Consider the following 27,467-nt stretch of genomic DNA (forward strand, 5'->3'; position numbering starts at 1 on the left):
ATATGCTGCAGCAACAGAAATCTTTTTTTAAAAAAAGGATAAAGGGGGGAGGGAGAAATGTAGCCGGCTTTGTTCGCGTACTCTGAAAGCGTGTCGCCGTTCAGACGTTGTTTTTGGATTCATACGGCTTTGACAGAACTGCGGATTAAATTAGATGTAAGTAGCGCGGGCCTAAGTGTACTTGCGTAAGTATTTGTGATGTAATTGCTTCCACTTGGTTGGCTTGAACACATCGACAGCCCAGTTCAGGGCACCATGGTTTCCTAATGTTCGCATAGCTGTGAGATCCTAGAGTGTGGAAAACTGACACTGGGGCCAAGGACACGATGGCCTGAATGGGCACATTTAGATGTTTGTGGAATCATGCAAGAAAGGTCATAATAATATTTTTTTAAATTCTAATCACCTCCAGGGCATGTACTGTCTGTTTCTCATAAGTTCAACATATCGCATGAAAACTCTGCCACGCCCACCTAGAACGTTCCAGAACAGCATCCACAGACCTTGAGGTGAGAGGTCTGATCAGGGTCTTTACTGTTCTGATATGCTATCAAGAGACTTTACAGAGAGCCTGGATCCTGCACATTTTGGGGGGAAATGTATTTACTAATGGGTCTGGTCAAGCTGGTATATCATTATTTTTTATAATATGTAAATAGATAAAGTCGGCAAACATGCATGTGTGTGCTTGTGTGCGTGCATGCATGTGTGCATTCCTTCTCATTTGAACAGTTCATTATAAACGGTGTAATGAACACCTGCCATGCTGAAAAGTGGTAATAAGAAATCTCCCAGAATGCACCTGGATGGTCTGGATAATATGTGACCCTATACTACCCTTCAGTATCAACTGCAACATGCAGGCTATATATATTTGTGTGTATATGCATGTATGTGAGATTTCAGCTTCTCTTTCTATCAGACATGGAAACTGAAACATTTTGGCTCGGTTCTGCCCTGGAAAAAAGTGTATATGAGGAGTAAATTACACCCATGAAGATATACAGTTTCAACATCGAAGAGCTCTTTCCAAAGGAATGAAAACATAGCATGTCAAATTAAATTTCTAAAATATCGCCAGATATGAACACAGAGGCTGTTCATAAGACGTGAGGAAGTGAGGGAGGAGGGAGGAGTGTGCGAAGGCCATAATATGAGCTGATAATCCCTGATAAATTCAGAATACACCCAGATCCCTCCCTAACATCGGGCTCGGTGAATGGGTTCCTCTTAGTGGCCCGTGGTCTGGGGTGCCATTATCACCCCTCAGAACAGGCGTCCGTTTCATTGGCACCGGTACCTCCCTGGGCAGGACGGACAGTGGGCGTATTCTGCGTCTTTAGAGGATAAATATTGCTAAAGGCTTGACTCCACGTCTCCTCTGAGGGCTTTGAATCGAGTGTCTTAGGCGAATTTCCTGCCGCGCTGAAAATTGAATTAAAGTCAGACCTCAGAGGAGTTTGTTTTGGGTGCACAAAGAAGGAGTGCTTTGGGTCAAACTGGGAAAAATCTTCTTTCATATACAGACGTGGTCTGAAATTTCTTATTTTTGTTTGTTTATTTACTTATTTTATTTCCTCTGACCATATTTGAGGCATTTGGTCATTGGTAAAGAACTGAGCTTTATAAAAGTTTTAAGTTTTATTCCATATTTTTTTTAGTTGATTCCTCTGGAATTTGATTATAAAAAAGATTAACATTTTATGTGCCCCAGGGATGTGGGAGGGACATAGTTTGTGGGGATAGCAATGTCTATTGCTTGAGCAACTCCTACTGGCCGTCCAGTGTGACGGTGGCACACACCGTGTGCACGTATGATTGGGTGTCCTCCACCCGCCTGTGCAGCTTGCGGCTGCGGCGTGAAAGGAAGCAGCTGGGTGGCCTGCACGTGTTCCGGAGGATAACCTCTGGTTATCTTCACTCTCTCTAGCCGGCAGCAAGGGCCATTTATGAGAACGCTTGTACAAAGTTTGCAATTTAGACATTACAAATTCAGGTGGGGTTGGTGGTGCAAAATTAAATAAATAAAAATTACATTTAAAAAATGTACATTAAAAAAAAATTACATAACAATCAACTAAGCATTGTCTGTTTTGTTTTCCAGCAAATGCTAAATGACCATGAAGTATCCACCCAGGACAACAGCATCAAAAAGGTGAGAGGTGTCTCTGTTTTATGTGTCTTTCAACTCATTTCCCAGTTCCAGTTTTCGAGAGCCTTCAACACTGATAGAGAAACACATAACTGAGTATCATCACAATAGGACATCAAAGACTGAAGGGGAGGTGCTATCACGATCCAGCACCTCTCAACCGACAAGGTTTCCTGTCTTATCACACAAATGTATCTACACTTCCCATGACTGCATTGAGGACTATTCTGTAGGCATACCAGGAAATCAAAGTGAAGAACCATGTTAATATGTATTTTCACTGCAGCACACTACTTACAAAGCACCCCAACCTCATTTGTTCCTTGAAAATTCCTTTATCCTTCTATCCTGTCCTTGTCAAAAGATGTTCATGGAATTGTAGCTTATAACTGTACATTATGTTTACAAAATACAAATCCAAAGGATTATGAACTCCTGAATCCCTCATTGCAGTGCAGCTCTCGGTTTATATGGAGAGGGAAGCATCTTACTTTGATATACTTATGTGATGGCAGACCATGCAAAACTAAAAAAAAGTATTGCACTGAACATCATTGCACTGTTTAGAGGCAATTACCATCCGGACTCTAAAGAGCTTTTTGGTCTCAAAGTTATTTTGGTTCACACCAAAGTCGGTCCTAACGGACGTCTAAGAGGGACGGTGCTGATAAGGGTAACGTCTTCCAGGCCCCGCGCTTAGAGGCGTCCCGTAGAAGCTCCACTGGTAAGTTTACGAGGTGATAAATTTATTGAGGGGCGGGCAGTTCGGTTTTTACGGCCGGTGTTAAGAGGTCAAGTCAGCAAGGTAAAGAGTTCAAGTATAAACTTAACGGTCCATGGAAGAGGGACGGGGAGGCACCTGTTCTGTGAGCCGGTGACGAGCAGGGGGCGGAGCCAAGCCCGTCAGAGAGAAGCGCCAGCCCGAAAAAAGGCGTACGCGCCGATGAATATGCATGCGGCCGCGGCGGCCGCTCTTTGGAGGAAGTTTGTTTTGTTCCCTGCTTAATTTTCCTATTGTGGCCGCAGACAGCCCCGCCACAAAGGGGGCGCGTCCGTCACGGGCACATCTGTCACGGGACGCCTTTGTGTCCCAATCGCTCGCCGGGACCGAATCGGATCAGCGGCCCCTCTCGGCGCTGCCGGCGAAGGTGCCGCCCCCGAAGCCTCGTAACGCGCCCCCCCCCACAGCCCCCCCAGACTCCAACGGCAATTTTTTTGAATTTTTTTTATTTTGATTTGCAAAAGAACAGCAGATTTGCATCTCAGTCGGGGAATGTTCCAGTCCACTGTTCTATCCGGTTTTCTGTTTCCTCCCCCTCCACCCCCTACCCCCCACCCCCACCTCCAGTCTCCCAACGAAATCAGAAATGTGCTGTGACCGGTTCCCCGCCTCTCAACTGTCGCTTTGGCTCCACCACGATTGCTTTTGCTACCAGGTGCCTGTCGGACCCTCTGGTCCATTCCCCAATGCTCGATCAGTCTGGATCGCAGCACCAGGTCTCAGCACTGGCTTGCTGCAGGTTTATGAGCAGGTGACCCATGCAGAGTCGGTGTTAATGCAGCTGCTTTCTCTGGTGTTCAGACCGCTGTTCCAGGCCCCCCTGTCTGCGACTCACCGCTGCCAGCTTATTGGTCATGAAATTATTCATGAGCTATTATGACTTAAATTATTCATTCTGGGGGAATGACCTACTCTGTAGCCCTTTAATCAGTCTGTTTTTTTTTTTGGGTTTTTTTTCAACCGTGCCCTGGTCAAGGGAAACTGCGAGACTGTCCAACATCAGAAACATCAGAAACAGGAACTTTGCTTCCGGCTCTCTGCTTCGCTCCGCCGTCGCCCCGCGGCCCCTCGGCCTGACCTCCGAACCCTGACCCGTCGACCCCTGGAGGTCAGGTGCGTTCCGTCAGGGCGGAGCGGGCGCGGCGGCGGAGCGGCCCCCGGGACAGCGCCATCGCCCGCCTCCCGGTCCGCCGTCGCGCTGCCACGGCGACGCGGTGCCAGGGGAGCGCTTGCCGTGCGCGAGAGAGAGTCTCCGTTTAGGTCCTGTTTACTCAGAGCGGAACGGCCCCCCGGGCTACTGGAGACAGAAACATCTGTGGAAGATAATCTATAACATTATCTCTCTATCGCTCTCCCTGACCCCCCCCGGAGAGAGAGGCGACCGAGGCGCCCGTGATGAAAAGACTCCACCGAAGAGGCTTTGGGGGAAAATAAAGCTCCGCGTTAAAAGGCTGGCCCAAAAAAAAAAAAACGGAGGGAAGATATTATTGTAGCTCAATAGCCTTCTTATCGAAATCCAGGAGGATAGATGTTCTGTGTGCGTGTGTGTGTGTGTGTTGGGGGGGATGAGGAGGGAAAGGGACATGTATTTATTCTCTGACTTTCAAGGGAGATCGCTGTTATCCTTTCACAACAAAAACACTACCGCCAGCGGAGATAGAGATAACATTAACCATCACCGCTGCCAGAGATTGGATCTGCTGTCGCCACGGTGAACAGGAACATGTGTCTGTCTTATCCAGCCACCCCCCCCCTTTCCCCCCACACCATCATACTTATCTCCCCTCCATTCAGCTGGGTCCTACTTTATCCCACAACTGAGGTGCTTGGGATAATCCCCCCCGGAAGAGGCCTTGTCCAAAAACGCTTCTGTGCAGACAGAAATGTGCGCCTTTGGATCCTGCGATGGGAGGGGGCTGATAAAGCACTGTCTGGTGGATTCCTGAGAGCAGATCAATGCTTTTGCAATTACACCTCAGCTTTATCTGCTAGCATCTTTAGCGCCCGATCCGATCGCTCCGTCCCTCCCTGGTCCCGACCTGTCTGCCTCTCCCGGAGACCTTAATTCCTCTGACTTATTTGCCTTTCTTTTATCATCCCTGCAAATAAACGCGCGCATTCATTTTTCCAATGGCTGAACTTCCAGCGTACCTGCGATGTTCTTTTTAACGGCGGCTCAGCTGTGTCTGTATACACAGTTATCTGAAAGTCTTTTTTCCTTCGCCAGGTCACACCTTAAATGCTTTTAAAGTACGGGAGAGACGAATGAGCCCTTTGACAGATTCACAGAGGACACGTTGCCGTGTGTTTGGTTACCCGGGTTATTAATGGCCCGCTCACAATGGCGGAACATTCCAGCGAAAGGGGGAATCGGCCTTTTTTTTCGTTTGCCGTTCGTTCGGGAACGAAGACGAGCGTAAGACGTGTGAACGCCGTGCGGAGACGCTTTTATTATTTTTTTTATGCCGGGGTTTGTGGCACCGGGAGGCTCGGATGCTGGTTCTAGCGCCGGCCGCGGGAATATCTTAAGGCCTTAAAATTTATGAAGGTTATTATAAGACAGAAAGCATTACAGGTCACAAAAGCAATTCGGTCCTCCAGGGCATGTTGTTTAAATGTGATGATTGATTGATAATTATGATAATTTGTTTGAAATGATTATCTGGATATTATAATCACTGCCACCCCCGCCGCGCCGCGCCGCGCTCATTTTCCATAATGCGGGGCCATCAGAAATGCCCTCTGGTTACGGGGGGGGGGGGGCGGGGATGTGAGCGGGGCCTCCCGGTCTCCTCCCAAGGGGCCGTGTGGACTGATGAATGATGGCCCAGCGGAGCTGGAAATCAGAGTAGAATAAACAGTCAGGAAGGACAGGGAGGGCTGTTAACTATCTGTAGTGGGGCAATTATGCGCAAGGCCACATAGCCCCAGGGCTAGCGCGGGCCTGTGAGAGTGCCAGACCCCCGCCCGGCCCGGACCGGACTCACCGTGAGGAGGGGAGAGGGCTCTCTCTCTCTCTCTCTCTCTGTCTCTCCATCTCTCTCTCTCTCTCTCTCTCTCTCTCTCTCTCTCTCTCTCTCTCTCTCTCTCTCTCTCTCTCTCTCTGTCTCTCCATCTCTCTCTCTCACTCTCACTCTCTCTCTCTCTCTCTCTCTCTCTCTCTCTCTCTCTCTCTCTCTCTCTCTCTCTCTCACTCTTTTTCTCTCTCACTCTCTCTTCCACACACACACTCTCTCTCTCTCTCTCGCTCTCTCTTCCATACACTCTCTCTCTTGCTCTCTCACTCTCTCTCTCCATTTCTCTCTCACTCGTTCTCTTCTCTCTCCTTTATTTTTCTTTCGTTCCTTCTCTCTCATCAAAGTCAAGCTTATCAGCAGTTGTGCTTAAAGATGTTTTCTCTGGTGTTTGACAAAAAACAAACATGCTAAAAAAATTTTGTCTGGAATTTGTCTTTCTGGTCTGTGAAGTAAACCATTTATGCAAGTTAAGTTCCAACAATTGGTTTACTAAACTATAAGTAGTTCACTAAACTTATTTTAGTTTATTTTTCTATGTTAAACTGCTAAAACATAATGTAAAGCACATTATGAAAGAAAATTTCTTGATACTGTTGATGTCAATCAGTGATTGTACCTGGACCTATAAAACACATTTGATGACTGTTGTAACCTAAATGCTTTCATTTTACATTTATGTAGAAATTGCCTATTTCACTGCTCTGTGTCCTTCAATTTGAGTGACAAATTGTTTCATATTTCCACGAATATATGTACACAAAAAGCTTAATTAATTGTAGAACCACTATTAATAAAATAGTTTAAAAAGGGGGGGGAGGGGGTTTAAAAACATTTAAATATATGTATTTTTTAAATGAACAAATTTTAACATTTGTTTCTCACAATGAAGAGTGCCGTGCTTTGACTGAAACATGGCCTGTAGTTCAGCAGATGTATTTTACCCGAAGAAGAACATGCCTCTTCAATTATTCTGGAAGGCCTTCCCACGCACCACCTCCACAGACAGTGTGAAAACATCCAACAATTTTAATAATTTAGGTTACTCTGTCACCAAGAAGGGGAGGGGTGTGCAAGAATAATATTAGTGGTTTTTTAGTCTAGTGTAAGCTGACTTCATAATGGTATAATTTCTCTCCTCTCCCGCTCCAGTTACGTTTTAATGGTCGTGAGTGACACTTTTTTTTCAGAATGTTGATGTTCTCTCATATTAAATATCGGCCCGCTATGGCCACGTCTGGCACGTCGAAATGACTTCATCGCAGCGATAATAACGCGGGGGCAGAGCTGTCACCCGCGTGAACGCGCGCAGACGTCGCGCTGCACGAACGCGCGCGGGGACGGAGCCGGGGCCGCTTTGTAGTTTTTCGAGCGCTGGAGGGGCCGAGCTCGGACCGTGGGTTGGGGCCCCGCACATCGGTCCGTGGAGGGTCCTTTCCTCGTGTCACGGCTGAGGAAGACGGAAAACAAATGTTTCTTTCTGCGTGATCTGTGGGAACCGGGCCCCCCCGGCCCGGCCCGGGACAGAATGGTGCCCTTATCCCCACGGCTGGCCGTGACCCTGACGGACAGGGGCCCTACAGTGTGGCCCCACAGCCAGAGGGCAGAGCTCTGTGAGGATGGCTGAGTGTGTGTGTGTGTGTGTGTGTGTGTGTGTGTGTGTGTGTGTGTGTGTGTGTGTGTGTGTGCGTCTCTCTCTCCCTCTCTGAGATAAGGGGATGTACAGTACAGAAGTGGGGCTGTCTGTGTCTGTGTGGCATCGGTGATTGAGCTGTGCTCATCACGGGAGGACAGAGGCCCGTTCATGGCGATGCCACCAGCTCCCTGCATCTGGAATGCGAGTGGGAGAGAGAGAGATGGAGGGACCGGGGGGGGAGGGGGGGAGGGGGGTGAGAGGGAAGCAGGGGTTGGTGAAAGAGCGCCGTGTAGCTTTCATTTACTGCGTCAGCCTCTTCTTTTTATTTTTTTTATAATCTCTTCTCTGAATGGACATTTTTTTAAAATTTATTCTCCGAGCCTTCTCTGCATTTCAAACAGAGCCGCGGACAGTGGCGGGGTCTGTCGTGTGAGAGCGTCTTCTTTACGATGTGTCTCTCCCCCCTTTGTCCCCTCGGCACCAATAAAGAGAGTGGGAGTCCATTAATTCAGACCCCTGAATGAGGGAGAGCGGGCCGGTCAGTCGTCTGGGATAATAACATGTGGGTCTGCTTACGTTGCCATGGAAACCAAGTATTCCTCGAAGAAGTTAGCGGGCAGGGGGTGAGAGGGAGCGGCGGGCCGGGCCGGGCTGAGCTGGGCCGGGCCGGGCCGGGCTACGCGCCCCCCCCCGGAGTGCGTAGTCAATTTCAGAGCGTTGTCACACCGCTTCTGAAAGGCCTGCAGCGCGCTCTCTCTCTCTCTGTGCGCTCTGTACACAGTGCGCACTGCGTTTGTGGCTTCGCAGCACAAGGGGGAGTATTTCTCCTCCTTCTGCTCCCCGTCACCCGAGACAACGCGCGTGTTGCCGCGGGAGACACTCTTTCACCGCGTGTTTGAATAACGTTTCGCGACTCGCCGTGTCTGCTAATTATTTCCCCATCTGAGAACATCTGGGGGTGTGTGTGTGGAGGGGAGGGGGGGCACACGGGTAGGACAGAGCATATTTTAAGAAATGTCAATTGAATTGAAAATGAAGGAAATCATACACAAAGAGAGAGAGAGAGAGAGAGAGAGAAGCCTGTTTTAGTAACATATCATGTTCTCTGTGACTGCTCTGCGCGTTCCTGTCTTCCTAGGGAAAAAGAAATAGCGCTCCGGCTTTCTGCTGGTTTGTTTTCATATGGACCTCTGAGCTGCCTGTAGGTTCTGTGAGAGAGAGAGAGTGAGAAAAGGAGCGATAGAGAGGGAGAGAGAGACAGAGAGAGAGAGAAATGGAGAGAGAGACGGAGAGACACAGAGAGAGAGGGAGAGAGAGATAGAAAGAAATGGAGAGAGAGACGGAGAGACAGACACAGAGAGAGGGAGAGAGAGAGTGAGAGAGAGACAGAGAGAAAAAGAGAGAGAGGAGAGAGAAATAGACAGAGAGAAAAAGAGAGAGGGAGAGAGGGATAGAGAGAGGCCTCTCTTGCGATCCTGAGGAATGCCAAAATGCCCAGGAGAGGAGCGCTGCCAGCCGGCTCCTGTCGGCGCGGAGACGAGGCCCGTCTGGAGGACATGCCCAGCCATGCGAAGGTCATGTGAAAGAAAAGCCCGGCGCTGCCCCACCTCCCCGACGTCCCCTCCAAACCTTGAATATGTTAAGCAGACAAAACACTAGAAAAACAAGAGGGGGAGGGGGGGGGGGAGAAAAAGTGGGGTTCAGGGGAGGTGGCCCGGGCTTTTGGGGCAAGCGCTGACTGAGAGGGGCCTGGTGTGGGAGGGTTTGACCTCAAACCCGAGACCCTCGGACACTGAACGCCCCTGGAGCCTCTCATTCAGCGAACTGAAAAAAAAGAAAAAGAGCTTGCCCTAGAACAGTCATCATCTGGCCCACAGTGAATAGTGTCAGGTACAGACGTGCTTCCTTCAGTGGCCTGATAGCGTACGTGCATCATAAGGAATTAAGCCCTTTGTTTGTTTATGGGTTATTGCGCTGTGCCTTTCGTTTCTATCCACTGTGCTCTTGAGTGCAACCTCCCGGCTTTCTGTGTGACACACTGATTCTTAGCAAACATTCCATGTGATGTGTGATATCAAAATGGCAACCAAGCCTGGCAGTGTTTGCTCAGTAGAGCAAGTAGGCAAACAGTTTGTCTTGAAAAGCTTTTCCACCTTTTCGTGACCTCTGTTGTACTCTGAACCACGCCTTTTGTTTCTGGGGGGGTATATATATTTTTTGTTTAGTTTTTCCTTTTTCTTCATGTCAGCTCTTGCGATTTGTTTTTTCTTTTTTTCGTGCAGTTAGAAGCTGAACAAGTGAAGGTTTGGAATTCCTGGAGGTTATTTCTGCCTCATAGTCCCGCTTCTTCGTGGTTAGATCGAGACTTAAGATTGCAGGAAAACTCAAGTGGAAAGGGGACCCCATGCTTGAAACTCTAGAGCGGCAATCGTTGGAGAGGAGGGGAAGAAGGAAAAAAAAAAAAAGCCGTAAGGTTAAGAAAATAAACCATCGGCCCAAACTTTCAATTATTTGGCTTGAGATACAGTTTGAAGGGCTTTGCTGCCGTGGCGAACCGTGCAGTTATAATCAGGCGCTGTTTCGGCTTTTTCTCAAGAAGCCTCGGCGCGTTTGAAGTGGCGTGTGCCGCCGCTCGCCTTCGCATCGTGGGCGGGGCCTGCGGCGGGGTCTTACGGCGGCGGCTCACCTGGACGCATCTGGCGGGATTGGCGTTCGGGAGAGGGTGCGAGAGAGAGGGGGGCGGGAGGGACGCGCGTGAACCGGGCCCATTTCTCATCCCTTTGAGCCGTTTGTCACAGGCCGTCATCGGCTATTCAGACCCAAATCCCCGCCATTTTTTTTATTTTTTTTGTTCGCCGATTGTGCACGCCGTTCCGCCGGCCAGCTGAATCATGGGAGGGCTGACCTGAACTTGCACTGCAGCGGCAGCACCTTAGACTCCAGAGGACACGGACTCAGCAGCCAGCGAGCGCCGTGGAATTCCAGCCCGCTGTTGTTCCCACTGCAGGTTTTTCTTTTTTCTTTTTTTTTTTTTTATCAGTACAATTGTTTACCCAGAACTGATGAAGTTCAAATATAAATCACTTCCTGCAGAGAGCCCAAGTGCGGGACAGCAGACTACAAAGGCATGCCTTCCCCTGAATGGCTCTTTGCAGGGAGAAGGAAATGCGACTGATTACCAGACCGGGCAAATGACCTCGTTCTGCACTCCGCGATTCAGACGAAAATAAAGTTTGTTTCCCCTGGCGGAGTGGCCGGACGGTCGGAACGGGACCACAGGTACGGCGGTTTTGTTCCCGCTTGAACCGGCAGCTTTCGGGTTCAGGCTGGACAAAGCCGCTGTGGGCGTCTCTGTAATTCGGAGATGGAAAGGATGTGCTGTGTCCTCGTACACTGCACAATTCCTTTAGCCTGTTTTCTAAAGAACCAGCCCCCCCCCCCCCCCCCCCCCCCCCCCCCTTGCCAAGCAAAGTATTTTCAGTTGGCTGGCTAATGTAATTGCTGTGTGAATGCGGTGTCAGTTTTCGGCGGTAATTCATTAACGGGTGTGGGGTGTCTGTTAGAGAGGACCCACTTCATCAGCGGGGGGGGGGGGGGGGGGGGGGGGGCTGTCCAAAGTTACACGCGTCGGGGGAGGAAAGACGACTCCCCCCTTCGAGCGCGCTCGGAGCGCTCTGGCGTCGGGGAAGCGTCCGGGGCGAGGTCCAGATGTTGGAAGAGGGGTTCCATCTGGGCCACACATGGGACGGATTTCGCGGCGGCCGAGCTAATCCTCCGGGTCGCTCCCAGCTTTACCGCCGCGGCGCGGCTCGGCTCGGGTCCCGTTCGCAGACAGGAAGTGGTCCGCGCGGAGCGAGCGAGCGGGCGGGCGGGCGGCAGATAAAACGCCTTCTCGCACTGCCGCGGCGGCCCCTCCCACCTTCGCCTGGCCCGCTCTGGAGCGGACAGTAGCTTGAGGAAAAGCTCCCCGCTCCTACAGCGGATGTGCGCGCACTTCACAGAGCGTCCCAAACAATGCAAACGCCGCGCTACGTTTGTCAGATCAACATCGGGCGGAAGCCCTGAGTGTCGTAGTCGGCACAGGTGCAACACCTCAAACTCCGTTCCTCAAGGCCGTAGAGCCTAGAAATCACGGGTTTGAAACACAACTGGCGTCATCCTGCTAGGGCCCTTCCTCTGCCCACGGCTGTGCTTAGCCCCATAAGCAATACAGCTGCTATTCACAAGCTGTCCCCCAGTCAGTGATGTGCCTCTGCTCTGGTCTGCGCTAGCGCTCCTGTAGTACCGAGAGGCCTGAGGGGTGTAAATGGGGCGAGCGCATCAGATGATCGCGCTCCCTTCAGCTGCGGCGTGGGTGGCACCGCGGATGACTCAGGACGCCCAACCGCCGATTTCAAACTGGGGGGGGAGAAAAAAAAAACAAATTGCCACAATTAAAATGTCAGAACTGCCCACAATACTCTGCGCACATTACAGCACCACACAGCTAGTAATGCGGCAGCTGAGCGATTGGTGAGTTTATCTGGAAACATAATCTCTGAGGGTGCTTGGGAAAAAGTGCTGATCTCTGTCTGTTCAGACAGCTCGCTTGTAGACAGAATGTACAGTGTTTGACATAAAATTACGTATTCTGTGATACTTGATACGGGGGCGGGCTTCTTCAGTGAGGTGCTGGGTGTAGATCTCATCTCCACGATCTGCATTTCCTTTTTTCAAAGAGCTTTTTGGGTTTAATCACGGTTTTATTTTAACGTAATGCACTTTCACGGTGTTATGTTACATCTCTGTGCTGTGGAGTGTTGTTGCGTTCAGAACCACATTTTCTTTTTCTTTTCTTAAAAAAAAAAAAGGAAAAATAAATAAATGTTGGAAATGCTGGAAGAAAATCTATGGGTGAAAACAATAGACTCTGGCCTGCACTGATTGGATAAGTAAACAAGCACACGGGGGTGGGGGGTGTACAGCCGGGTACAGCGTAAAGCCCAAGTACCTCTAAGCTTTTGCAAATTGCAGCCTGATGCAGACAAGTTAATAAAACAAGGATTTCCCCCCCCCCCCCCCCCCCCCCGCAACCCACCTCCCCCCCCCCCCCCCTTTTTTTCCTGAACACTGGAGCTTTGAGGGTTTTAATCTTCATTACAGAGCATTACCCCAGCGCGAAACCCCCAGTGTCGCCTGGCACGATTGGGCCGCAGAGAGACACCCACCTCGCCTGATCAAATGGACTGTTAAATAAGTCTGTCTAATCCACAGACGTGAAACAATAGGTGCTTGGAACATCCATTTACTGTCCATCAATCATGCTCTCTGGCTTAAAGATTTATCATTAATTACAAAGGGGAAAATCTCGGGTAGCTCAGGACAATCCCTAAGTAGCCCAAATGAGCGTTTGCCTCAGAGAGGAGAATGCAGTGCATGCTCTCTCTCTCTCCCCTCTTTCTCTCTCTACTTTCTTTTTCTCTCTCTCTCTTTCTCTCACCGGGTATGTGTCTTAGGTTCTGTGTCCTTGTGGGTGTGAAATTCTTTAAAACCTGCCACAAAATAATCATCGACCTTGCCCTTTAAAAAAATAAAATAAAATAAAATAGTGTGATAAGCATGTTAAGATGACCCCCTGAACTCGATCACTTTCACGGATAGAGATGAGATCCAGGCTAGCCGGGTGAGTTAACTCTGCGTTCCTCACCGGGTGGCATTGGGAGCCCAGACTGAGGGAGCGGCCCTGTGCTTCTCCTCATTTATAACACTCAGACACATCCCTGCTAGCCGGAACGTGAGAAACGGTCGCCCGCGCCGGAGAGCTCTTCCGCCGCAGGCCCCGCTCCGCGCTGCACTGAGCGCTCAGGTAGAGCGGCGCCGCCGCCGCCGCCGAGCCGCCAAGACCGCTAACAGCCTTCATTTAGTATGCTAATGAGGAGGACGGAGACAGTTTCCCTTCTCCCGAATATCCGAGTAATTAAGATAATTAAAGAGGAAAAGCTAATTGAGTAAACAAGCCCGTAAGCTTGTCACCCCTAATTAAGCGATTACAAGGAAGAGCGAGCGGGGCGGCGGGGGTAATTAGCGCGCGCTCATTGAGAGGAGTGTTAGACATGGGAATTATCTGATGGAGAAACAATGATTATCCGAAGTGGGGGAGCGAGGAGAGGAGAGGAGAGGTCTAAGAGACATAGGCCGAGGGAGGCCCGCCGACGCGGGACGGCTGGGCGAAAGCCCGCACCGCACCCGCCCGCCTCATTGTGTTAATTCAGTCCCCCGTAATCCCTTTACTCAATGAGGAAGCCTGTCAGCCACCGCACCATTTACAGAAATAAAAATGTTTTTAAAAAAAAAAACATGTCCTTCTGTTCTTCGGGCCCTTTTATGTGCTCACAATGGGGACGACCCTTGACTGTGAAATCCTTTCATCGCCTGAAAATGTGCGGCATCTTTCATATTTATAACATCTCTCTCTCTCTCTCTCTCTCTCTCTCTTTATACGGTAATTAGCATTTTTCTGGGTACTGATCTGTTTTTATGTGAAGTGTATTCATTTGTTTATGCATTTAACTTGAAGCATCAAAGGTGATTTCTTTTTCATTTGCTTTGCGTGTTATTGCAGATTACTGTACAGTGTACAGTGTGTGCCTGTGTGTCTTACATGGGTTGTTGGCTACAGAAGGCTGTTATACTGCTGTTATACTGTTTGGCTTTATCATCTTCAGTGACAGTATTATGTGAGGTGTGATATTTCCCCAGAAATGGAACAGAGCTCTTCAGAATCACGTGCGATACAGTACAAAAGTACAGTTATCAATCACACGCCATAAAAAAATCCAAATATTTTTGGAATGTAAATTTTAAAATCTGTTTTATAACTGCTTATTTTAAGCAATTTGCATTTACATAACCAGTGTTCCCGTACAGTCGTTTATTCATTCACTGTGCATTTCTGTTTTAATTTAGTTCATTTGGCGAGATCTAAGAATATCCAGGTTTTTTACCACACAAAGGGCATTTTGGTTTTCTGCTTGCTTTGATTTTACCTGTTAAAAATGCGCATTAATTAAAAAATCACTCTGAGCACTAAAGTATAATTTCAGTGTAAATTTCCAACCAGATTATAATAATGCTGCAGTAAGTTATCTGCTAATACAACAGGTTTAGCCCAGTTTCCTTATTGTAAATTTGATTTAAGATTTTGCCGTAATGGGTATACCTGCTTGCCAAACATGACTTCTTAGCAGGTGATTTGCATCAAGTATTTCAGAAATAGGACATAAATGAATTAGCAATAAAATGGACTTAGCCTAATAGCAGGGGTGCCCATTATTTCGGAGCTAATCACTAAAGAGATGCCATTCACTTGCCTTGAGAAGCCGCATTTTCCCCCTGCGTGCTGGCCACCAGATTTCATAAAGTAACATATTTCCAATGAAAGCTCTCTGCTTGAGCCGAAGGTTTTTTTTTTTTTTTTTTTTTTTTTTTTTTTTGCAGATTTTTTAGTTTTGATTACCGCTGGCAACAGGCTCTTAGCGGACGCCGGAAACAGCGACCGCGGTGAAAGGGCCCCAGCGTGGCGTATTCTCTGAAATTACGGGGGGAAAAAGTGCTTCACCACATTTAGTACATTTAATCAGCTAAGACTTTTGATAGTCAAACAATAGCTAATTACAGTAGCACCTGCCCACGAGCTCGGGGTGGGTCGTTGTTAATGAGAGCCCTTGCACTTCAGCATCTTTTGCAGGAATATATTAAAACTCCAGGGAAGCCCTGTGTGGACTCTCCACTCTGTACTTACGCTTGTTTTTTACCGACAGATGATTGACAGGGGGAAAAAAGAAAGCGATTTGATTCCATCTCCCGTGTGTATGGAAATTATATATTTTTCAGGCCGGGCTGCGGTGGGAGCCGGCGGCGGCGCGGATATGGCTGTTTGTTTCTCATTTTATCACCCCTCCATTTAATTGTTTTTCGTGTTTTTTTTGTTGTTTTTTTCTTCGCTGGGTTTTTTTTTTGTTGCCCCCCCCCCCCCCCCCCCCCAGAAATAAAGGGGTTCTCACACCACCTCTTCATTTCAAAGGTGAAGGGGCTATCAAATAATGGCATAATTAATCTGTAATTAATCACAGGTCCTCGTGCCGGCTCTTAGTTCACACAGACAGATTGGAGTAATTGTGATTGGTGTCATGCGCGGCAAAGCAGGCCTTTTGACAAGTTTCTGCGCGTGACCCAGCAGCGATGTTGTTAGCGATAAAAAATGGCCCTCGCTCTTTCTTCTCTCTCTCTCTCTCTCTCTCCATCTCTGTCCCTCTCTGTGTTCCCCTCTTTCTTCCCTCTGTCCCTCTCTCCCGCCTGAGGGAACAGGGGAGAGATAATGAGATGGGGAGAATGAGGCTATTAAAGGACAATTTGATAGTTCACACACCATGTCCGGAGTCCCAAAACAAGAGGCGCTCAGTGGAGCACGCAGAGCTGGACGGGAGTTCAAAGCAGATTAAAATGGCCTCTGTGTCAGGGCATTGATCTAAAACCAGGTGGAACACGGGCATTCCAATTTAACCCGCCCCGCTCCCTTCCCCGCGTCCTCGGCTTCCTGTACCCACCCCCCCACCCCCCCACCCCCCCCCCCCCCCCCCCCCCCCCTTCGTCCTCTGTGTGTGTTGCTTTCACCATTCTGGTCTGTGGTCCGAAAAGCGCGGCGCCTCCTTCCCACAAACTCTCCCTCCCTCCCCTTGCGGATCGGCTGTGGGTCGGGCGGCACAGGTGCGCCCGGGCCGGAGTGTATTAAAGCAGCCGGGGGGGGGGATCGGGAGCCCCCTGCCTAAACGCGCCCGCTCCTCCCCGCGGAAAGGCGACCCTGTGAGATATTAACAGAGCTCTGCCTCTGTCAGGCCGGCCGCTCGCTTTTCACTCCTTCCTGTTTTCATTTATTTGACCTCGGCCCCCCCGCCCGGCCCCCCGCGCTGTGCAGTAATCTATTTTTTCTGCTATCAGTAACCATATTTGCCATAGCCAATCAGTTTGATTGATCATCAGCTGGGCCACAGGTTTGCAATCAGCTGGTCCGCGCCGCCCCCGGTATTTCCCCACAGACATCAGCGGCCTGACAGCGCCATAAACTGGCCATTCATCAAAGTGTCCCCTCGCGGACGGCGTGGGCCTGTCCTCCGCCCCGCCGCGGGCCCTGTCTGCCGTTCTCCGAGGGTAGCTGCAAAGTCATACTCAACCCACGGGGCGGTGTCACCTTTCAGGGGTGTGTGTAGGGGTGTGGGGTCGGCTGTGGGTGGGTGGGGGGGGGGGGGTGTTGTTGCAGGGGCAGGCTTCGCTTCGTAAAACAAAACAAAGCACGCTGAGCTCGGAACAATAACCTCAGCACTTTGTGTTTTTCCTGTACTGTTTTTTTTTAAAACTCAGTCCTAAGTCCACTGCCCCTCTATCTCTCTCTCTTTCTCACTCGCTCTCTCTTTCTTTCTCTCTCCCCCTCTCTCCCCCTTTCTCTTCCTCTCTCCCTCACATTCTCTCTCCCTCTCCTTTTTTCTGTCTCCCTCTTGCTCTCCCACTCTTTCTCTCCCTCACTCTCCTTCTTTCTCTCTTCCTCTCGCTCTCCCGCTCTCTCTCTGTCTCTCTCTTGCTCTCTCTCTCTCTCTCTTCCTGCTGTTTCAGGAGCTGAAATGCTACAGTCCTGACACAACGACTCAATCAGGCATCCATTTTCCTGAGTGGCTGTGAATACTGCTTTAAAGATGACAAAAGATGAATATGGCCTCCATGCAGGATAAAAAAAGAGTGATTTCCCCCCCCCCCCGCCCCCCCCAAAGTAAGCGCGGACACATCCACAATAGCGAGAATCCTGTGTATATCTTGCAGTGAAGAATAAACAAGATTGAAGATGTACAATCTCCTGGAGATGAAAGGTCTTTTTAAAAAGTGATGCCCTTACGCTATTATTATAGCTTTGTATGTATGTTAGTTTTGGGGTTTGAGCACAGGAGAGACGGAGCACAATGACTGGAGTGTGGAATGATTGATGCAGTGGAACACTGGCATCCTGCTGTTACTGATAGAGGCCTGTTTGTGTGAAAGCTTCTGGAAAAACTCTTTTTGTCTCTCTCTCACTCTCTCTTTCTCTCTCTCGCTCTTTTCCCAGTCGTCTCCTCTCCTCTCCCTCTTTCTTCAGAGGTGCTGGGCAGTCTCCTGCCCCTGAGAGAGAGAGAGAGAGAGAGAGAGAGAGGGGCGTCCTGAGATTTAAGAAATGTTCGAGGTCTGTCGGACCCCGGCCATGTTTTATGGGCACATGGGTCAATAGCAATAATAAAAGAGATATTCATAGACATGTCAGAGGAAGGTGGACCGCTCTCGCTCTAGCATATCAGCTGGTTATTTAAAACCCGGACCTCTCGCTGCCGCACTGGGGGGAGACATTAATCTACACTGAGGGGTCCTGTAGTCAAGACAAAAGGGCCCTCTTTTGACCCGATCAGTAAAACCAGTCGAATGTTACCGTTCCTCTTGACGGGGGGGGGGGGTAGTAATCCGTAATCTACTCTGCGGCGCGGGCATCAGTAATTAGCTGTATGGGCCGGGCCCGTGAGGGAGGAGGCGCGTTTGTGTAACGCCTGGAAGACGGTACGACGAGCCTCGGAGCCTCGGCGTGCAGGCCGGCCGCGAGGAGGTGCTTATTGCTTTTTATTACCGGGGACTTGGGTTACAGGGGGCGCTTTATGTTGGCAATCAGGATATGGGGGTTATCCTGGATGACCTGAGTATTGAGCTGTATTTATAGCCGTTTCCAGAGCCATTCCTCTGTTTTCAGGGCTGGCTTTTTCTTTTTTCTTTTTTTTTCTTTTTGAGCTCGTAACCGGCCACAAGGCCAGGGCTGTTCAGCCTCCTAACACTGTAGCTGCTGATGTGGTTTCTGTTCAATTTGATAGCACTTACAGGGCACCTAGGTTTCTGGAGAAGCAGACCCACTCGGGGAAAATGTTTGGTCAAAAGTACCGAACAAGCTTTTAAAGTGGCCTCATAGGGGCCATATATTGAGCTGTGACCGGTATGGCCAACCAAATGCTTTCCCTAGGTTACATTTCCAAACACATTTTCATTTCCAGAGATGCATTTTAATGAATGTCATTATTTGCGTATATAATGACATTATGGAGAATTCAGAAAAAATATTTTTGGTTATATTTAGATGCTCCTGTGTGTCTTACTCCCAGCCCCAAATTCCCTGTCTCAGCACAGCAGCCTAACTGTTCCGCATGGGGTAATTTACTAGGGCTCAGTGGCACCTCCCAAAGCGCAGTATCACTGTGGACAGTCTTTATGTAAATTATGACATGGTTGGAGTTCCCTGTTGCATAAATGTCCACGTCTCAAACAGAGTCGTGTAGAGGGTGCTGGGTCATAAGGGAGGTGGGACGGGCCAAAGGGGTATGTGTTTGGGGGGGGGGGGAGTGAGGGAGGGGTTTCCCCCCCTTTGCCGTTCTTCATTTCGGAAGGGGCCGGCAGAGACGCACACGGCGCTCACTGACTGGGACGAGCTAGCTACGCCGCGGCCCAGCGTCACACCCGGGACCCAGAGCCCACCGCGGCCATAAAACACTACCCAGCGCCTCTGCCCCCCCCCCCCCCCCCCCGAGGCCTTTACCGTCCCGGGCCTGGCCTCGCTGCTCCGCTCACAGAACTATGCGAGGAATAACACTGGGCTGCAGCGTGAGCGCTGGGTGTCTGTTACCCTCTCGCGGGCGCTCGGGCCGACTCCGCTCCCCGCTGGCCCTTCTCCAAAAACGTGAATAAAACAAAAAACGGACGCCGCACCCATACCCCCCCCCCCGCCCCCCAAAGTTAGACTGCTAAAGGTACTTATGCAGGGGGGGGAGGTGGCTCCAAAATCGAAGTCACATTATTACATCTCTTCAAAAAAATAAATACGTCCGTAGGACGTCTGCTTAACATGTGTTGGGGTTCCAAAACATGCATGTGTGTTTTTTTTCCCCCACCAACTCTGGCTCAGCGTGGTTCGGGGACAGTATTGTTTTAGGCATCATTCATGCGTCTCCCCCTGCGCCGAAACAAAGCGCTAACATTTAAAACAATGGCAGGAGGGCACAATTAGTTTGTGTATTGTGATAAGATGTTAGCAGCATATTGGAAAGGCAGGGCCGAGCGTCACTGGCTCAGCAGCCTGACAGTTTGCTTTCCATTAAGCGCCCCGACAATGCATAAACAAACAGGAGAGCAGAGGGCGCGAGCCTGACAGGCAGAATGACCACAGGGTCTGGCCGCGGCCATATTGTTTATGGGCTTTACAGGGCTGGCGAGTCAGAGAGCAGCCTATTTACACAAGTTGATAGTGTCAGTTCCCTTGCCGGTTTCTCTCTCTCTCTCTCTCTCTTTTTTCTTTTATAAATATCATCATTTTGTACATTTTCTTTTTCTCAAGTGACTCTGGTCTGCACTTTTGTTGGCTTTGGATAAATGCCTACAAATGAAGTATCCTCCTTTGGGTCTCTTGTGTAATAAATATATTAATTATAAAGCAATAATAATAAATGTAATATTGTGAATATAGTAAAATAAAAAAATATATATAATGTTTGTGTGTGCATGAATTCTAAACCTAAAGTCTTTTTTCTTAACAAAATACATTATAAATTGCTATTATTTTTGTAACGTGTGCATTCATTTAACTTAAAAAAAAAAAAAAAGAGGGAGAGAGAACCAAAAAAAAATAGAGTGATTTGTGCGTGCGCGCGCGCGGACTGTGTGGTTTTAGGGACTCACGTGGAGGGGACCGCGGCCTGCAGTCTCGCTGCATGCAGGCGCCCTCTATCGCCTGCTACTGAACCGAAGGGCCTGGAGCTCCCGCTGGGGAGGGGGGAGATCTGCGGGAACCAGCTCAGACCCACAGCAGGCAGGAGGCAGGAGGCGGGAGACCGCGCGAGAGCTAGAACTCGGATGTGCCTTTCCCCCCACCGCGGGGAAACCCGATCTTAATGGTAAAATAGTGCACGATGATCTCTGATGCCAAAAGTTTAGCGCCGGAGACAGATCACAGAGGAGCAGGGCAGACCTATTTGATCTCGGAGTTGACCCACCCAGCAGTGCTGTTTTATGCGGAATAATGAGTTTGGGTTCAGCGCTGTAGCCCCAGACCGTTTTATAAATTCATTAATAAGAACTTCCAAATTGCAGACACAGCAAACCGCCAAAGCAAAATAAATTTCCCGGCAGAAACGAAAGGAAAAGAGAGGGACAGGAATAACAGTTAAAGTGAATGTGTCCACACGACCGGGCAGGAATCTGTTTGGACAACTGCTGAATGTTTTGTTTTCCCCGTCGCGCCTTGAAAACGATACAGTGAATGTGTCTTTAACAAATTAGCCCGCGACTACTAGCAAGCACTTTCTCTTATCCCCTCTCTGAGCCGTCTACCAGCTCTGTCTGCCCCTTTGTCCGCGTGGAACGGTTATTGTTATCTTAACGTGCTCCTCCCGAAACGATGAGAGACGGTGATACCCCTACAGCGAGGACCCAGGGGTCCAAGTACAATGAAAATCAATGAGTGGCTGTCTATATTTTCACTGCCTACGGATCCAGTTTCGTTGTGTTCACGCGGTACAGTCACTGTACACCATTAGTGACACGTGTTGTTGCTTTTGTAAGGTTAAGTACCTGCATTATTTTTCCTGACAATTGTTGCATGCTTACTATTTCAATAACTCTGTCAAGCCATAAAAATACTTTTGGTGAAAAAAGCATCTTCGAAATTTACATATCTTTATTTTTATTAACTAAGGTATTTCCTCAGAGATTTTTTTTAGTGGTCAAAATAATATGAATATTATTATGTTTATGATATTCAGTTTGTGGCTTTTATAATTTAGACAGGCAGGTAGATTTATATTCATGCTAAACACATGTTTATATTTAGAATGTGGTCAGTAGGCTACGTAATACAGCGTTGGAAGAACAAATTTGATAATTATATTGTAAATTAATTTAATAAATTGAAGCAGTTGCCATGATGTCTGAATTAATTCTTCATTAACGAAAGTAAAAAGAAGAAAAGTTGATTGAGACTTAACATTGCATTGCTTCAGTATATATCCGGCTGTATAGCTGGCTGCAGTGTAAATGTAAAAAGTTGTGTAAGTCGCTCTGGATAAGAGCGCCTGCTAAATGCCTGTAATGTAACATGTTTGCACATGCATTTATAAACCCCCCCCTGATCAGTTCTGTAGGCAGGTGGAGATTCTGTAGGCAGGTGGAGATTCTGTAGGCTAGGTGCAGAGCTGCACGGTTGACGGGACCCCCGTGCCTGGCCAGGGTGCGAGGAAGTGGGCCAAATTGCCGTTGTTAGATGTATAAATGCGGCTCACTGTTCTCTCTTCTGCCTGAGCTCTGGAACTGCAGGAGAAAATGAGGTTTCGCCATCTCTGAGCAACATGTGTTGTTTCCGCCTCTGAGCCCCGTTTCAGGGGGGAAGGGGGGGGGAGCGAGTGAAAGGCATATTTGATTCCCGTGTTTTAATAAACCTGGGACCCCTGTTGGCTGCAGACTCTGGCGGGACGCCTCGCAGTGGAGCACGCTGCTCGCCCCCCCCCCCCCCCCCCCGCCCCCCCGTTTTTTTACGGCGCTATCAGAGCCGAGAGGGATTTTTTGGCAGAGCGTCCGGCGCGCACAATGTCGAAATGTTGTTAGGCATGTTCTGAATTTGCGGTTAACTGGAGTCGGACCGATGTGGAATCGAGGGGCAGTGGCGTATGAGTTGCACGCGCGTGTGTGCGAGTGTGTTGCTGGCTTGCGCGCGTGTGTCTGGTGGGGAGGTGGTGGTGGTGGTGGTGGTGGTGGGGGGGGGGGGGAACCGTTTTCCTGTTCCTTTTATATTTTAACCCCTTAACCGCAACAGTGCCTCTCTGCTATAGCACACGGTTTTCCAGCACAAACTCCCAGCAGCACGGGGCTGGGGATGTGGTGAGGAATGGGAAATACAGGCGGTCTGTGTCTGTCGCACGCGCCCCCGCCCCCCCCCCCCATTCCCGCCCCCCCTGCAACCCCACGTGTGTTGGCGGGGTCTCACCTTGTGAACGGCGAGGCGGGGGAGCAGCTGCCTCGCGCTCCAGTGAGATGTACACTATCTGACGTGGGGGGAATACATTATTTATGTGAGTGCGATGTTTGCGGCGGCTGCGTTACATGTGTAACCCATTAAAGGGCTAGTAAAATTAGATATGTGGGGACGTTAGGGAAGCTTCCAAGCTCTGTGATGAGCCAGACACTTAAAAAGGCAGACGCTAGGCGTGATTTATCCGATAGCCGCGACGATAGGACCGACCGGTAGCCGGCTTGCGGAGAGCGTTTGCGGGCCGGGTACATCTGTGTTGCATATATCCGAACATCGGAGGGGTTTAACAGCGTCCGCTCTCAGATGCGCGTGAGTCACACACTGTGAAATGGGCTGTTATCACCGTTCACACTGTGGGGGGGGGGGGGCAACGTGACAGCTGTGTCCCCCCCGTTCTGCCGGGACAAAATCCAGCTGACCCGCCCCGACACGACGTACTGATTTGCGGAGAACTCGGGGCGAATTGGACAACTGCTTTTAATCTCCGCTTCCATTTTTTTTAAAAAACATTTTTTTATTGGAATTGAATAAAACGGAGGAAGGCCGCCGATCGCTGCGTCTCATCTCCGGGGATGCCGCTCTACGCCAGTTTTTAAACGTCCCGACGACCCGATCGCCTCTGCCTCTCGTCCCCGCTTCATAAAGCCAGCCTTGTGTTCTCCGAACTGTTTCATATTTAACAGGACTGACAGCCGCTCCGGAGAGAAGCTATGCAAATGTACCTGCCTTTCTCCATTGACGTGAGGTGTCTCAGCGTATTAAGCATGTCTCTGCTGAAGAGGAAATCCTTCGAGCCCCACACTTCGGGCCCAAACACTTTCCCTATTGTTCACCCTCATAGACTTAACTTATTCGCAGATTGGCGGGTTTGATACCAAGCACAGATGGCGGAATTCATGGAATCCACTGCCCAACGTTTTTTTTTTTTTTTCTTCTTTTTTTTTCGGGAACAAAAACAAGTCATCAGGCAATTAAAGGGGTATTTACTGAAGGGTGAAACGAAAAACAACAATTCAATAAATTGAACATATTTGCTTGACCTTTTTTTTGCCTTTATCACTGCGAAACTATTAAAATGTAAATGTCATATTTTTGGGGGGTGAAATGGGGTGGGGGGGGGGGGGGGGGTTAAAAAAAGCCAATTATAGGATTTTTTGGTCAAAGTGACAAAGTCAGCAGTCTTTATGTAAATCATCGCTGGCATCTCGGCGGCAGAGTCCAGGGGCAGCGGTGCATGTCCCAGCCCTTTCCCCAGGGGTAATGTTCTCTCGCAGTGCTGCTAGTAATTGAATCAAGTCAATACAGATACCAAAAAGAAAAAAAGAAAAAAAAAAAGAACTGTAAGTCGGCGTGGGTAATAGGAAGCAGATGTAGGCGGCGGTGGGCCGGCCGTTTTGGGGGATGTCTTAAAGGCGCAGCGTCACGTCGCGCGGCCGGGGATGCGTCTTCATCGGGGTGACGGGGGATCCGCCCGTGGCCGCGTGCGAGCATCGGGTCACACGCGTGGGCCGCACGGCGGGCGGGGGGCGCGGCTGACAGCGACCGGGTCCGCGTCAGCTCCTCCGGTCTGGCTCCAATAATACCCCCCGCCATTAGAGAGCCGAACATCCCCACACCCATCCTTTCATGGGGAGGGGGCGAGGGGGGGGGAGGATGGGGGGAAGGTGTGGGGGCACGCTTCTTAACAGATGTGCTGCGGAGGGGAGCGGACATACCTGAGCATGTCTGACAGCTGGCGGGACGACCCCGTACAGGGAGACAGGGCCTCACTATCACCTCACTAAAAAATAAAAATGACTAAGGGCGGTGTCGAAAAACCTACTCCTTAATGATGCGACTCACACAAGTATGATTAATACCACAGCAAGCATCTAGAAAAATAATGTGATCTATTGCAATAATAAAAATAAAATCTTAGAAGGTTGACACAGATAGTATTTCAGGTTTCCTGGACAACCTACAACCATTTAAAAAAGTAACTGTGTGTTGAATTGGGCCTTTGAAAATCATGGCATAATTGACTGGTGGAATGGTTTCGTTTTTGAGATATAGCTTGATCCAGGCAGCGTCAGCACGGTGAAACACTGTAGGAAGTATCTACCCACTTCTTAATGATTAACTTGACTGCTGGAAGGGGTTTTTGCTGACCAAATGCCCTTCTGAAATGTGGCATTTTTGTCTGCAACTATTTTTCCCTGAGCTGTTTTGAAAGTTCATTGGTCTTCATGCTTCATTCTTGAAATTTGCGGTGTGATTGAGAGACCTTACAGGGACAGGTGTTTTTCATTTATTTTATTTTCTGAAATCATGGGAATCGTTATTATTGCGCACTGACCGAGGATATTCAAATAATGTGATTTTTTTTTACCTAAACTAATATAGGTTTGCCAAATTTGCCAGTTTACTTGAGATTATATACATTTTTACTGTGTGTATGTGCCCGTGTGTGTGCATGTGTATGGACTTGTGTTGGTGGAGTTGAGTTGGTTGTGCAGACCAGTAATATAAAATTCTGGAGTTAGGTTTAAAGTGGAATGATTTCAAACTCTGAGGCAGCTGTCCAAAGGGCTTAAAGCCTCCTTTAGCCACTGTATGTTTACATATACATACTCACACAAGTACTTTATGGAAACTACAACCATCTATCCTCACACTGTGGAGCAATCGCAGCTGTGGGCGGTATCACTGAAATCTAAGTTCAAAGTAGTCTGTTCTCAACTTTGAATAATAAATCTGTTATTGTGGGAACAAATAAACTAACTTTTTTTCCCTCCCTTCTGCAAAAATAAAAATTTGCTCAACTTCAGTTTGAGTGGACGGAGAATCGGCGGTGACAGTTCCTTAAATGTGTCGCTCTGAGTTTAGGACAAACCGCTTAGCGGCTCGATTGAATTCCGCCCAAGGTCAGCGTGGATGGAGGCCTTTAGCAGGCCTGGTGTATCAGCCTTTTATTAGGAAAGGTTATTCTGTAATCCATCCCCGTGCTGCTCAGCCAGGCCAGGGCTGCACTTCACCGGGGAAGACTGGGCCATTGTGAGCGGTGACAGTGCCTTCGCCATATGTATCATGTTAGGCTTGTCTCATTATTTGTTTACATGCTTCGTTGGAGTTTGGGGTTCTTGTAAACCTCTCGGCTTACAGACGTTTAACTGGCTGTGAGGGCGGGGAGCCGTCCCGAGCGCCCGGGACGCAGACGCAGACGGAGACGGGCCTCTATCCCTGCTCTTTCCACCCAGGGCCCCTGTCCCAGTGCGGGTTTGGCTGTTTTTTTGGGGTTTTTTTTTTTTTTGTCTAACCTGAAGACGCCGCACACATCTGCACATCTGCTGCGATCTCCCGTCCCTCTCTAACCGTCTCTCTGAGGGCAGAGCTGATGCGAGCGGAACTTTGGCCCGGACGGCCCTGTCAGTCATTGTGATTTATGCATGGACGGGGAAAAGACAGCTCGCGTTTATTTTTGTTCTCTCACTCCTGTGCTGCGAATCCCCTGTTAGATCATCCCCGTCCTCCGCCAGACAGATAGCGCTGGGCTCTGGCTGTGCTGGCAGGCTGCGGCTCCCCTCCCCCCAGCTCCCCCCCGCTCCCTATCGCCGCACAGAGAGAGAGGAATCCTCTGACTTAGACAGGATGAGGATATGAGTCGGGGAAATTCCAGCGTGCGCACATTCAGTAGAAGCCCAGCTGCGGCCCGCTGGTTTGAGGCGGTCACGGAAAAGCGCGGTGCGGTCCGCTGTGGGTCTCCCGGACCCCTGCTCTTCACCAGGGCTTTTATTGTGACACGTCAGTCGCGCTGCGGTGATTATGCAACACAGGCAACTGCAGCGTAAATTAAACACAGGCCCCCCCTGTCACCGGGCAGCTTCACATTCAGCTTGTGTCTCCTCAGAGCTCCTAGTCTGGGCTCCTAACCACCCTCCCCCCCCACACCGGGACCTCACAGATACTCGGGTGAACAGAAGCTCACTCACAGGCCTGGGTTTAAAGATTACGAAATTGATTCCGTAACGATGACATTCAGATTTGCCAGGTCACTTTTTTTTGCCGGTCACTTTTCAAATGATGAAATGAATCCCTTAAATAAAACAATAAAAACATTATGCTTGCAAGTTAATGCTAAGGGACACATAGACAGGAAAGTAAAGATACTGGCAATCATGTCAGATGTACTGGGTATATTCACCAGTCAAGAAAGAGAGAAACAGTGGGGGCTCTGAGGTATTAAGATCCCAGTGAGTGGCAGAAAGGAAACATGGCCGCCGTTTCCTTCCACTGAACTGCAGTGCGCATGTCAGGTGACTTTGCCGTCTTGGTGAAGACACCGTTGGAGGCCCTTTCAAGCCAGTGGATCTTCCTCCTTTTGTGTTGGTATGGGGAGTAGGTTTTATATGGGGGGGGGGGGGTGGGTTTAGGAGCCTCAGCCCACCGCAGTGCAAAGTAAACATGACACCTTTTCACCCCGACTGGGAAGAGAATGCTTGGTAATGACCCGGCTCGACCCCGCCGGCTCTCCCTGACCTCCCCCCTTTGCGGGGCGACGCTTAATTCTCACTAATTACATTCCACACTGACAGAAAGTTGGCCGCGGTCGTTGTCGGCCCAGGTAGTTTGGCATCTTGAGTTCCAGCGGGGAGAGTGTCTCCCCCCCCCCACACTGCAGGGGTAGGGTTGGGGAGGGAAGGGGGTTGGATTTGAGAGGGTGGGAGTGGGGGGGCTAAAGCCAGTGATGACAAATTAATTAACACAAGTGCAAGAGGAGAAAAGAGAGCTCAACAAGG

The 27,467-nt window shown here is 49.4% G+C and overlaps 1 protein-coding gene across 5 annotated transcripts in view; it reads left to right on the plus strand.

Annotated features, from left to right (window-relative positions):
* Window positions 1-27,467, plus strand: part of prdm16 (PR domain containing 16) — a 294,901-nt gene that overhangs the window by 189,230 nt on the left and 78,204 nt on the right. For all 5 annotated transcript variants that reach the window (XM_035381354.1, XM_035381359.1, XM_035381356.1 and 2 more), the window contains one exon: window positions 2,105-2,155. In XM_035381354.1, coding sequence (XP_035237245.1) covers window positions 2,105-2,155 — 51 coding nt within the window. The remainder of the gene's footprint in view (window positions 1-2,104; window positions 2,156-27,467) is intronic.

Source organism: Anguilla anguilla, chromosome 11, assembly GCF_013347855.1.
Source record: "Anguilla anguilla isolate fAngAng1 chromosome 11, fAngAng1.pri, whole genome shotgun sequence".
NCBI classification, from domain to species: Eukaryota; Metazoa; Chordata; class Actinopteri; order Anguilliformes; family Anguillidae; genus Anguilla; species Anguilla anguilla.